Source organism: Centrocercus urophasianus, unplaced genomic scaffold (genome assembly GCF_019232065.1).
Source record: "Centrocercus urophasianus isolate 14NV4802_14NV808 unplaced genomic scaffold, USGS_Curo_1.0 seq_11, whole genome shotgun sequence".
Classification (NCBI taxonomy): domain Eukaryota; kingdom Metazoa; phylum Chordata; class Aves; order Galliformes; family Phasianidae; genus Centrocercus; species Centrocercus urophasianus.
Window position 1 is genome coordinate 69,994,440 of NW_024884253.1, and position 12,833 is coordinate 70,007,272.

The 12,833-nt window shown below is 40.5% G+C and overlaps 1 protein-coding gene across 2 annotated transcripts in view; it reads right to left on the minus strand.

Annotated features, from left to right (window-relative positions):
• The window catches only part of ANKH (ANKH inorganic pyrophosphate transport regulator), a 119,849-nt gene that overhangs the window by 42,735 nt on the left and 64,281 nt on the right, over window positions 1-12,833 (minus strand). For both annotated transcript variants that reach the window (XM_042835165.1, XM_042835156.1), the window contains exon 2: window positions 1,245-1,461. In XM_042835165.1, coding sequence (XP_042691099.1) covers window positions 1,245-1,416 — 172 coding nt within the window. In that variant the 5' untranslated portion in view covers window positions 1,417-1,461. The remainder of the gene's footprint in view (window positions 1-1,244; window positions 1,462-12,833) is intronic.

The window sequence follows — 12,833 nt, forward strand, 5'->3', positions numbered from 1 at the left end:
TCTATCCAGGCAGAAACTACATGCTGAGCAAGTGCTGTTCTTCAGACGCGTTAGTGTCTGACAGCAAATGGTGCCCCATTTCCAAACCACTTCCTAATTTCACAGCAATTCTCAAAATTCCCCTCAAACTTGCTTTTCCATTCACAAGCAATAGAGTGATCCTCTGCTGCTGGCCAAGCAGTTCAAAGTTACTGCTGGTCAACCAACAAGTGCCTCCACACTTGCTCCACACAGGCTATTGCATTAACTCCCTCCTCCCCCTCCACAGAGCTCCCAGCTTTGAGAAATGTACCTGTGGAACGTAATGCACTCTCTGCTTCTTCCTCCGATGTCTTCTCTTCCTCACTGTTGAGCTACAGAGGTTTCAATTCCATGGAATGAACAACAAGGTGCAGACGATCTGATGCAGTTCTTGGAGATGATGGATTTTAAGTCTTCCACATCACGTGGCTTTTTATTGTTATGGTCCCATGTCATTGTTTTGGCCAACATCCTGCTTGATGCTTGGGTTGATATGATATTTCTCCAGGCTCTCAGGAACAGTAAAATCCCATAGTTGCTTCACTTTTTATGTTCAGTTTAGGGTTACTTACGTATTTTTCTTGCTTCAGAGTACACTCAAAGAACTGACCTCAGTTTGGCATAAAGTACTCCTAGCAACTACTTCATCTCTCACAAATTAATTCCCAACAGAAGTGGATGATGTATCAGCACTCGTAATACCCGATATTTTAATGAGGTTGCTGGCACCTACTAGCTTACAATTTTGTACTGTATCATAAGTAGAAAAGGGACCAGTACAGAGGGAACACACCAACAGTGCCACTAAGTTCTGACAAACAGATCTCCCTAAAACACTTTGTAGTTCTGTCACAAAGCGATATGCCAAATGTGGGCAGATACTGCTAAGTTGATCAACACTACCTTATATTAACACTGAGCTATCTGCTTCACACAGCCTGTCAAACTTCCCAGAGTCCTGCTCACACATTTGACTGAAAAAGATGAGCAAATTGAGCAGCCAGGCAGGTGAACCCTGGAGGTGAAATCTGACACTTAATAACTTGTTTAAATGTTACTGAAAATTCGCATGCCTTCGGCATGATAGTGGTCCAAGCTTTCATCTCTTTTGCACTTTCCCTTGCACTTACCATAAAATCATAGAAGAACAAATTAATTAGTTTGAATACTAGCCAAGGGAAGTAAATTAAAAGATGCGTTAATTAGATTTGAAGTGACCTTACCTATTAAGGTATGGAATACAGCAGCTACAGCGCCAGCCACAACCATGCACAAAACTGCTTTGGTCCTGTCTCTCTTGCTGTTCACAAACACCAGACCTACATTTTTGAAGTCACTCATCGGACCAGTGAAGAACTTCATCAGGGAGTACGCCAGCCCATAGCTGGCCAGCATTTCCACAGCATCTTCCTTAACAGCAGCGATGCCCCTATTCAAGGCCTGTTGCAACAGAAAAAGACAGAGAAAATAATGCAGCACGTGTGGAAGCATATCAAAACAATCTTCTGCAGCTGGTGTCTGAAAGAACAAGCTCAGCTCTTGCTGTTTCCCCCGAGTTGACTCTTATTTCTTTGGGTTTAGCAGCAGTAAGTGATATGTAACATGGGTAGCTTCATAATTTCATATGGACTGTAAGTTCAAGTCATGCAGATTTGAAGATAGATTGTCCTTTAGGAACTAAGGTAGATATCCACTTTTAAAGTGTTCAATGGCATCCCTGCTGTACCAGAAGTCAGTATTTTTTTCCCCTTTTAAAGTAATTTTATGATTATGCAAATAATCATAGGTGATACAACATCATTTAAATTGGACTAAGGCCTCAATTGATCGGTGCCCAAGGCATCTGCAAAGGTAGAAAAAACTCTGATGTCATTTTTATGCTGAAATTTAGGATCTATGAGTTTTTTTCAGTGTAGTGAGCTTTCCACTCTATCTCTTATAAGAGGCTATTCTGAGTAACTGGGAATATCCCTTGATGTTTATTACAAAACTAGCCCAAATACACACATAACTAAACATATCTGTTCTTCTTTCATGCATTTAGATTTAGATTGAGGTTGGATATTTGGAATAATTTCTTTAGAGAGAAAGTGGAACAGGCTGCTCAGGGCACAAGTGGGGTGCCTATTCCTGGAGGTATTTAAGAGATGTGTGGAGGTGGTGTTAAGGGGCATGGTTTAGTGATGGGACTTGGAAGGTGAAGTCAGTGGCCTTCAATGTTTTATCCAGCCTAGATGGTTCTATGATTTCACAAGGTTCTGATCCTATATTCATTTACAGAACTTTGTAGCATATTTAAAAATGAATATGACACATCTATATGTGCGTATTCAGGTTCAAATAACCTAACAATTAATTCTAGGTCTATATTTAGGAAATGTCACTGAGAACTAGATGGATTATTCTTATAGGTAAAATGAACCACAAAAAAAAGTGTAGCTTTGTCTAAGATTTCGGCTTGCAACACAATGACTGTAAAATACTGAATACAAATGACAGAATGATATATTTTATATAAAGTGTGACAATATCAATCATCTGATATATTCAGAAAACTGTTAAAATAGGATTAGATTTGAAAAGCATGAAGGATGAAATTGTTTTCACAAATATTTAGCTCCTATGGGCTACAACTGCTCTGTCCTGACAGGGTTGTGACAGTTTGTCTTGCCAGGAGCATCTCTCCGATCCAAGCTGCAAATCTCAGTCTATCCACTTCCACAACACTTCTAACACTGCTTTTTCTGAACAAACAAAGCACAGACAGAATATCATCAGGTAATCAGGGTGAAGTCCTTCCAGTTTTAATGCAAGCATGCTTTTTCTCTTGCAATCTTTTGCTATTTCTTTTCTTTTTGCAGAGACCCTATAAGCAAGCAATTTGCACCAACTTCAAAAACCCCACATCCATACAGCAGAAATTACTATTTCTCCTAGCGTTCTTATCACTCTTTTTGCAAAATATACTTAATTTTTGAAACAAAAGTTGCACCATTAGCATACTGAAATCTGTAGAAAACACCAATTTCTCCATCCATTTTATCTGCCAAATCTCTCTTGCAATGTACTCTGCCCTGAAGATGTATGATTCCAGTGTTTTCATCTGTTCTGCTCAAATCTGTCCCCTCTTGAAAATACCCTCTGCTAGGTACTGAATATCTGCAGCTGCTATACAGAACCTTTTCTGCAATACAGATGACTCCATCTATAGGACTGACAAGACTTCAAATTATATTAAATCTGCAGATGCCAACTGCACTAGTGGGTGAATAAACTGTATTCAAACAATCTGTGGAAAAGAATGTGGCCTGTGAAAGGAATAGTTAAGTTTAGCTGCCATTTGTGATGGTGGTTGTAACGATACTGCATTTGGTATCAAGGTAAACAGAGTTATAATCTGTTCATTTAAATGTAATTTTAAGATGCTATATCTCCCTTTTGCTGTTGTCAGTAATACATACATAGCCTTAAATTATTTCCTGTATGGGATTCCTTCCTTGTAGCTTTTTCTTCTGTCCACATTGAAACATTTCTAGCAGTTTAAACTTAAAGAGCAACTGCTCACCAGTTTCAGGTTGTCCGCTTTAAAAGCTTCCTGTCACACGTAAACAGCTAAGTACCTTTTCCAGCACAGTTTCAAATGTACAAGTGCTTCTTTCCTTATTTGGACAACTACTGAATATCAGTCCATGGAGGAAGACAATCCACTGCTGACAAGGTCTCTGGGGCAAGAAGTGTGGTTTTAAGAAACCACATTATCAACTGGCACAGCATGAAGGTCTCTCCTTAAAGACGGGCGCAAGCCTTTGCAGAGCACAGTGCTCAAGTCAGTGAAAGTAGCTGTGTGTGACCTTGGACCTAGTACCCCAGAGTCCCACTCTAACTAGGATGGACAGAAAGACTCAACGCTTCTCCTTCTCCTCCTCTCTGATTTTACATACAGGCTGATCTCTTTCAAACCACCACATGATAGCTGAGCAGATAGTTCTGAGTAATTTTTCCCAGACACAGACTGTGTACCAGGTAACATAAGCTGGCAAAATCCAAAAGGGACTTTGTAAAAGGTTTGCTGCCATTGATTTATACTCCTGTGGAACAGTTGGCTAACATGATGAAATACTCTAGAGGCTGCCTCTGCAAAAGCAATGCTTCTAAATGTTTATTTGGAAAGATTCTTAAGAAATGAACCGTCAATGGAGCTGTGTACAAATGGTTTAGCTTCCGTAACTTTCCTTTTTTTTCTTTAAGATAACAGTACAAAATGTTTTTAATCCTCTGCTTCCATGCACTCTAAGAGAACTAGCCTTTTTTTTTGGCCACTAAAGCTCAGTTATCATATTTGATATCCTTAAATCCACAAGAAATCCCAGATAGTTGAAAAAGTCAGTTTGGGGTGCTATAAGAAAGATATACACAGCTGATTAAACTTCCAGTCTAATTTCCTGTTAGATTTTCAGTTAAGTCTCTCACAAAAGAAAAAAACAAACATAAACCCGGGCAAGGTTTCCATTTTTTTTCATCTGATTCCATTTTGTACACTTTTTATATGCACAAAATTACTAATAAAAATTGATCAGTAGCATCTGTGTTCCATATTTGTTTCACACACAAAAGAGCATATCTCTGCAAAGATTTATATGGCATGCCAAAAGAATCACAGAACTAGATGGTGATAACAATCATGACAATACTTACACAAGAAGTTAGCTCAATTATACATATTTCAGATGCCATTCTACTTTCAGCTGGCTCATTCACATCAGTTTTGAAGGGAGAGCTAAGAAATCCATATGTTGAAAGAAAGACTGTTGGTGATGGCACAATCTCCTCAGTTTTTAATGAACAGCTAACCTAATTTGTCAGCTGGTGAAAATATCACAGTAAACTGCTTTTCTCCAAACAACGAAAACAGCCACTGCCACTTCTCACTCCTCTTTTAGAAATATCATAAAACACGGAATACTTCCAGGCTGATCACTATCTTGTAGGTACACAGACCAGCTGGTCAAAGTAAATCATACTGCTCAAACACTCCTCCACAAGGCAGGGAACCAGATTTATAGCTACTTCTATTCCATGTCTTGTATAACATATGATGTTATTACTAGAAAGATGAGATCTTTGCTAGAGGACACACAAACACCTTGAGCCCCTTTTAATGAAAAAAATGTGTGCTGCTGTTCACTAAGATCAGAAAGGACTAGGCCACATCTTCAGAACTGGTACTGCTGCTGGCTTCCTTTTCTTAGAAGGAACATATGTGACCTCCATCAGATTTCTAGGAAATGCACAATGGATGAATAAAACAATTTTTGCATGAGAAGACAATGATTTAAAGAGCAACAATTGTGAAGAAAAAAGGCAGAGGTCTGGCTTGTCCTATTTTGCATGAGCTTTCAACACTACTCACTAATACTGGCAGAAAAAGTTTGGTTCCAGTTAACAGCTCCATATCCTGTTGCTAAAAATTCTGTTTCTGAGCTCTAAAGAGTTTGATCGCTTCTCACAGGATCCTCCCACAAAATAGTTCAGAAAACATTTATAGGATGTTCTCCCTCTCCCTGTCTTTCTCCCAACCTGCCCTCTCCTCTGAAAGTGGAAAAGAGCCAAAATACCTGGTCAAACAACAAGCCAAGGGACAGTCCTTCTCCAGTGTCTAGTAATCCCTCTCTTTATAATTGTTGGCAGCGTTTTCATTTTGTAAATCCTGACGCTGAAGTCTTTGGTATCAAATTTACCAGTTATCTTTGGCAGTTCAGCATTGCCAGTCACACCTGCACAAATTACACTGCCAAAATATCATGTGGCAATTCCAATAGTCCATCGGCATGGAATAATCAGACCACTGTATCAGTGCTGTCAGAGCGCTGGCATATCTGTAACTGTGCTCTTATGAGGAGGCAGGAGCCAATGGTAAGCAACTAGACAGAAACAAAGTGTTGTGTCTATAACTTTCACAGATGTAGGCATTGAGGTGGGAGAAACTGGAGTAAAATTGTCTCTCAGACATTTATTCTGGCTCAAGAAGGTTTTCCAAACAATTTGAAAGAGACAGCCCTGAGGAGGTAGAAGTGTCTGACCTTGTAGTTAGAAACAATGACTAATAAGTGTTCAGTGTTATGTGCCTTTGTTGTTGATCACATGCCAGATAACTGAAGGGCCATCCAAGGCCAGCTCCTCTTGGCCCCTTACCAGAACACCCTCCGTGCTTCTGTGCTGAGGCCTGTACCAGGGAGCAGCCATGCCATCACTTGGCTGTCCCTGCCCACACTTCTGCACGTGGCCAGATCATCCCAGCCCATGAAACTGCCAGCAGCAAGCTACAATCGACAACTCCACAGCCTAGTGGTGTGGTGTCTGGTTTCTGGAGACCATTGGGGCTGTCCTGAAAATGTGGGTCGAAGGGTTTTTTATCTCTTGCTGCTTCCTAACACCCCTCCTCAAAACAAAACAAAACACAACAACAACAACAAAAAAAACCTCACAAAAAACAAACAAACAAACAAAAAAACTGGCCTAGAAAAGAAAAGCAAGAACAAGCATTTTTGCAAGACTTCTACTCTTATCTGAATGCAGGGTACTCTGCGACCATCACCAGGCTCATGATTTTACTTGTTGACACTGTCCACTCACTTCGTGTCAAAGCCGTAAGAAAGTGTGTCCTGGAAGAAGTTTAAATAAAGACTCTAAGCACAAAATAACATAATTTTCAAGCACTGACTGGTTACCATTGACCAGAGGTACATGAGGGAACAGCACTTTCTAACAGGCATTCAGGAGACATGGGGCAGCTGTGGCACAGTGCACTCGGTGAAAAAGGGAACCCTTCTCACTGCAAAAGCTAATGGTGGGAAATTAGGTAAGGCACACTACCTGAGGGCACTCAGTGCCTGCACGTAGATACAACAACCAGCAGAATAAGGCAGAGAATAATCAAACAAACAACAAATCAGAAGATAATCACGGGAAATAAACTACAGTGGTGAAACCAAAATGTTCTTCACTCAAAACATTTGACAAAGTGGCAGAACATTCACAACACTGGAGGAGTGAATGGGTTGCTGGAGATGGTCTTTATCCCAGAGAGATGGAGAACACTGATCCTGAAGTCAAAAGAGCCATGAACCATGGTAGTGGGAAGCTCTTCAGGATGCATTCCTCAGCAAGTGTCCACCGAATGTGCGTCACTGACATAAGCAGGAAGCAGACCTAAACCACTGCTGCTTCTACTGACTGCAGCAGAGGATCTCATTCCTTGAGGGGGACTACAGGCATTGATTGTCCTGGCCTTTTTTAGATAAGGAGTGCTCACAGCAGCACAGGGCAGAAGCAGAATCAACATGCCCAAGCTGCTGCCCTTCACTGTGACCTCCCTGGTACTCCCTGGCTGCTGTTAATTAATCAGCTGAACAAAATCTATTTGAAGTAAAACTCACAAGGGAGATCCTTTGCTCTCAAAATGGCATGCAAGCTTATCATTCAGGTTTCCCTGAGAGCAAAATGCAGTTTTACCATAAAGGCAACTGGTTGCTACCAGAGTACAGCTAGCTCCAGTTTGCATTTATTTGTCTTCAGATATTCTTCATGTGGTAGCCAGGGACACACTTTCTCTCAAAAGCTATTTATATTTCTAAACCTACGAGCAGAGACAAATAAAACTGAGACATAAACTGAGACATATAACACTGGGAAGTCTGCTCCCTCTTGTTTCACAATGCCCTGAGGAATTGCTATTATTTTTTCACCAAATTCCATTTTGATTACTTCTAAGTGGTAGAAAACACCAGGGATGATACAAAATAATATCGCATACATAGATACAAAGAATATTTGCCTTAATCACAAGTGATACAGTATCTGCAGCAGCATTCCTTCTGTTCTTCATTTCCCACAGAAAGCCTTGTGGCTACTGGATCTTTCTTTTCCTCCATTATATTCCCAAAGTAAAAAAACAAGCTGATTTACTATCAGCTGCTTATTTCATAAAATCATATTTCCTCATGTTTATAAATTAAATCTCTGCAAAGACTGTTATAACACTTGTTTGTATGCAAACAGCATAATTAATAAAACAGCAAATTTAATCTACGCAGGTCCTGCGCCTGTCAGTCTGGCAACTCCAGTATATTGCCTTTTTATTAGTATTCACTCTGTCTCTGCTGATGAATTCCTCACAACTCTGTGCTTCTGAAATGGATATTGCCACTGTTTCCCTGATCACATCTTCTTACCGTGTACAGACTGGTCCAGGTGGAAGGGATCTTTAGGGGCCAACTTAGGGCAGGCTGCCCAGGGCTGCAATGAGAGATGTTGCAGAAGACATCTGCACCCGAATCTAAGCATGCAATTGGAAGTGAATCAGAACATCCATGGCCATGCAGCTACGGCCCATACTCCTACTTTCAGCCAATTTATGTTCTCTCATATTTACCCCTTCTTTTCAGCAGGCTCCACAGTATCATTGCTTTGTACCACTTTGCTGCCGTCTTTCACCAAGGATCTTGTCAGTAATTCAATAGACCAAAATCTGGCCAACCATCTGCTATCTATCAGCTGTCCTGGTTTAGCAGAACCTGTCAGACTACTTTGAACTGCACAAAAATCTTGTCAGTTTTTCCAGCTGTACTGCGTGTGCTCCTGAGCATTATGCTTGGAGCACTGAAGGCCAACCACCCCATAGCAAAGACCAGGTAGGTTCATGTCCTTAAGCTGCCAGGAGAACAAGGAAACTCTGCCTTTAGCGAAAGTGAAAGCACTTCTCTTCTCATGGATTGAAGACACCTATGAGATTTCTTTCTCTCTGCAATTGTGAAGCGATTTATTCTCCTTTCTTGGCTCTTGTGAAAAGCATGTGGGACATCAGAACCATAAAATTTACTTCTATTGCTTCAGCTCCCCTATTTCTGTACACTCCCCATGCTTTGTTAATGATTAAGATGCCACAGCCTCCTACTTTGAAAACAACTAATTGGCATTTCCTCTCATTTTTCAAAGGGATGAAATAATTACACACAGTTAATTGTGACAGCCAGCAACTGAATTCTAACCTGTCAATAGTGTAGCAAGATGTTATAGTACCACCACAAGGAATTCTCTACCACTTCATAGCAGCTCTGGAGATTAACCTACTGCTGCTTCTGTTTAGATTTACTGATTTTACCATGCCAGAACTGGCAATTAGCTGGAAGGGGCGGGTTACTTGGTGGGTTACTTTGCTGGAGTATTGCTCTGCAAACAGATGTTTTGGTGTTTGGTGCAACTAAGAAGTGGAACCCCCCTAAAATGGATCTCCTGCTAGGAGAACCTTCTGTAACATGAACAGCCAATCTCTTTCAGAAATAATCCTTTGAAAAATTTAGTTCAAGTGGTACATGGCCAGGATGTTCTGATTGCAGAAGAGGGTGAAGTTCAGGCCCAGTGACAATGTGTGGAAAGGGACCCAAAATGGTTTAGAATTATGGGACTTTAAAGGAAGATACTCACTGCACCATAATGTTTTTTTGCCTAAATCCTCTTATAGCTGTACTAAGCGTAAGATAGTCACTCAAAAGTTGATAATGTCAGAATTATGAAGAGGTCATCTTTAGTTGTCTGCCTGTCTCTCCCTTCCACAGTGTGGTTCAGCCACAGACTGAAGTAAATGTAGCTTGCAAACTCCAATCCTTCCTTTGTCAATGAAACTTCCCAAGTCATTCAGAGCTCCTCGTAAGCTTCATCATGTATGTGTCATTAAGCCTCTGCTATTTAATGAGCATCACTTGTACACACTGAAAGACTAAAGCAAATTGAAGCAAGTGTCTCCAGACTTTGTTCATTCAGCTTGGGTAAATGTTCTCTCTCCCACTGGAGACAGAAGTAAGGAGACTGCTGAGCAAGTACACAAAATTCTTGGCTTGGCATATGGCAGAACTTATAATGAAAGGCAAATAACTGCAGCTGGGTCATTGGGTCTTTCATTGTCCTCAGTGCTGCATTATGTCCAAAAAAAAAAAAAAAAAGGAAAGAACAATCTATAAAGCCCATGTCAAAGCTGCCATAATTACAAAAATATATATAACAATCAAATAAGACTTCTGTGCCTGACTTGAGAGGTGGGAACTTGTCCAGCTGTCCCTAAGCACACAGTACAGCAGTACTGTTAGGTGTACTTAGTGCACTACACAATCATTCACTCTCTTTAAATGCACTCTTTAAGCACTTATCTCCTCATGTGGCCCAGCACAAAGCTGTTACTTATGTGCTAGGGCTCTTCTCAACTTCAGCTGAGCAGACCAGATCTGAGGTCTGTGATTCCCATCAGCTGCTGTCAGGAGCACAGAACAGGGCTGGTGAAGGTCTGTCACGAACCAGCTGTTCTCTCCAGCACACTGCCAGCTGCACAAAGCGGTTTGTTAGGTGTGAGCACTGGTAATGGTGGGAGTAGAGCTGCCAGATTAGCTCATGTCTTAATTGTTCAGGACAGAGAAATAGAGGGCACCCAGTTTACCAGCCTAAGTGCAAATTGTTTCCGCTGTTGGAAACATCTGTTGTAAATTAACTCTGTGACACCAGTAAGAAAACCCTTCATTTGTATCTGTTCATCTTTCCCTTCCATTCTTATTTTTTATACCAGTTATTTGCTTAGGATGAGATTAAAGCTATTCAGTTGAATTGGAAACAAACTCTGAAGAGTGACAATGATTTCCTTTCTCTAGGACTGGTGAATGTATTGCAAAACATGCTTTGAAGCACCTCCAGTTATTACAGCATTTTCCAATACCTGCTGAAAGCAGAAGTCTCACTATGCCAGAGATTCTGCCTCTAGACTCTGACCCAAAGTACCTGCTTAAAATAAATGGAAAGTGGGTGAAAAAGATGTGGGAGTGCAGGAAGACAGAAAGGTAAACTGGCAAAGTTTCTGCGAAGCAAATTTCTTCTCTTAGAAAATCATCTATGCCCACAGCCTAAGTTCTGAGAACCTTGAACTTCTCTGCCGGTTCTTGCAGGTGGTGTTTACAGGATTGGCTAACATTTCCTTTTAAAAATAGCTCGACTATTTCTCTCAGTATCCAATGACATGAAGTCAACAAGTTAACTCACAATGAAATTATTGCACATGTTTTTTTCCAGACATTTCCAGTGTATGTGGAGCACAAATAACTGCAAGGTTCATCTAAAAATTGGGAACCCTTTATGAAAACAGTTATCTTCCATAAGGGGAACCCAGCAGTATTTCTGTGTGAGCAAGGCAGAAAATACCCTCTCTGACAAAGGACAGCAGGAAGCCAGGGGAGAACGACTGCTATTTCTTATGGGATCTTATGGCAGCTGCAAGCTCAACTGCTGCTATTATTATAAATGACCTTCCACAGTAATGGAAATGAAGGTAAAATACTAATTAAACTGAAACGCAATCAAGCTACATATGCTCTGTCCTAACAGGATAATAGTAAAGGGGAGAAATGGAAAACATATCAGTGTTTCAGTTTTTTCCTCTGTACCTCTTGAGAACATGTATGTTACACAGAGATACAAAAAAGATTTCTGTCTTAATATACTCGGATGGAACAACTTTAGAGACAGGCAACGTTAACACTCCTATATCTTCACCAAAGCCTTGGCTAATGCTTTCACTAAGAATTCCTTATCTAGTAACTGGTCAGTGTTTTCCTCAGGGAAAGAGACTTGGAAATGCACAGGGAGGTGTAGCAAGCCTTGCAAATCTATTTCTTTGTATCTGGCAGAGGGAAATTTTAACAATAAGTGCAATCACAAGAGCTTTCTTGATTACGCTAAGTATGTTGTGCTATTTGGCGCTTAATCTAATCTGAGATGTCTACCCAGGGTTCATAAAATCCAAACTCAGAAATACATTAAATCACCTCCAGCTCAAGGGGCAATCAGACATGCAGCGGATGGGCTTCTCTGCTGAGGAGCTGTCAATGTTGCCATAGTAATTCTCAAATGGGTTCTGTTGTCTAATAGCATCTCTTCAGACACCTTCAGAGTGCACCACTTGTCACGAGTTATTTTATGCATAATAAATAAGCTCAATGCTCATTTAGCCCTGCGCTTACTGCAAACTTAACTCTAAGCAGAAAACTATCTATCTTTACTGACCGCCTTTCTCATTCTTACATTTCATTTGACCTTGAAATGTAATCATTCCTTTTTATTAAAACACACTATTTCAACAGCAAAGAAGGTTCTTCTACTAACTCTTTCCCTTACACTTCTCTATTTGAACTGGACAGTTAAACCTTACAGCTCATTTTCACTTATCTCACACAAGCACAAAACCTTGACTTGCTAAGTTCAGTAAGAACCGACAAATTTCCAGAAGCTTAAATAAAGGTAATGCTGAAATATTCTACTACAGCAGATAATTTTGCCTTGTGAGTTTTCTCTGAGTCGCAGCTTCTTATCAGTCTGTCTCATCATGCTTTAAAATGGACGTATTCAGTGAGAATATTATTCTATTACTCTAGGCAGACAAACATTGCTCATAAATAAACAGATGAATGAGGACAGAATACGTGTGCAAGTTATGCAGGCAGTAGGGTATTAAAACCCTATCGTCAAACCCCAAGAATGAAGCCATTACTTTCTTCTGATACATTTTCTGATGACACGATGTAAGCTGTTAACATGCACAATTTCAGAAAGCAAAGCTAAGACGAAGCATGCTATTTGACTTCTGCTTTATTGTCCTGAGTTGTCAGTACAGTGAGGCAGAACACAGGCAATTTGGGCAGATTTTCACAGACACAAGCCGCAGTTGGATCTGTGTACATCACCCCACACACCTTCCTCAGTTTTCAAGTTTTGTTTAG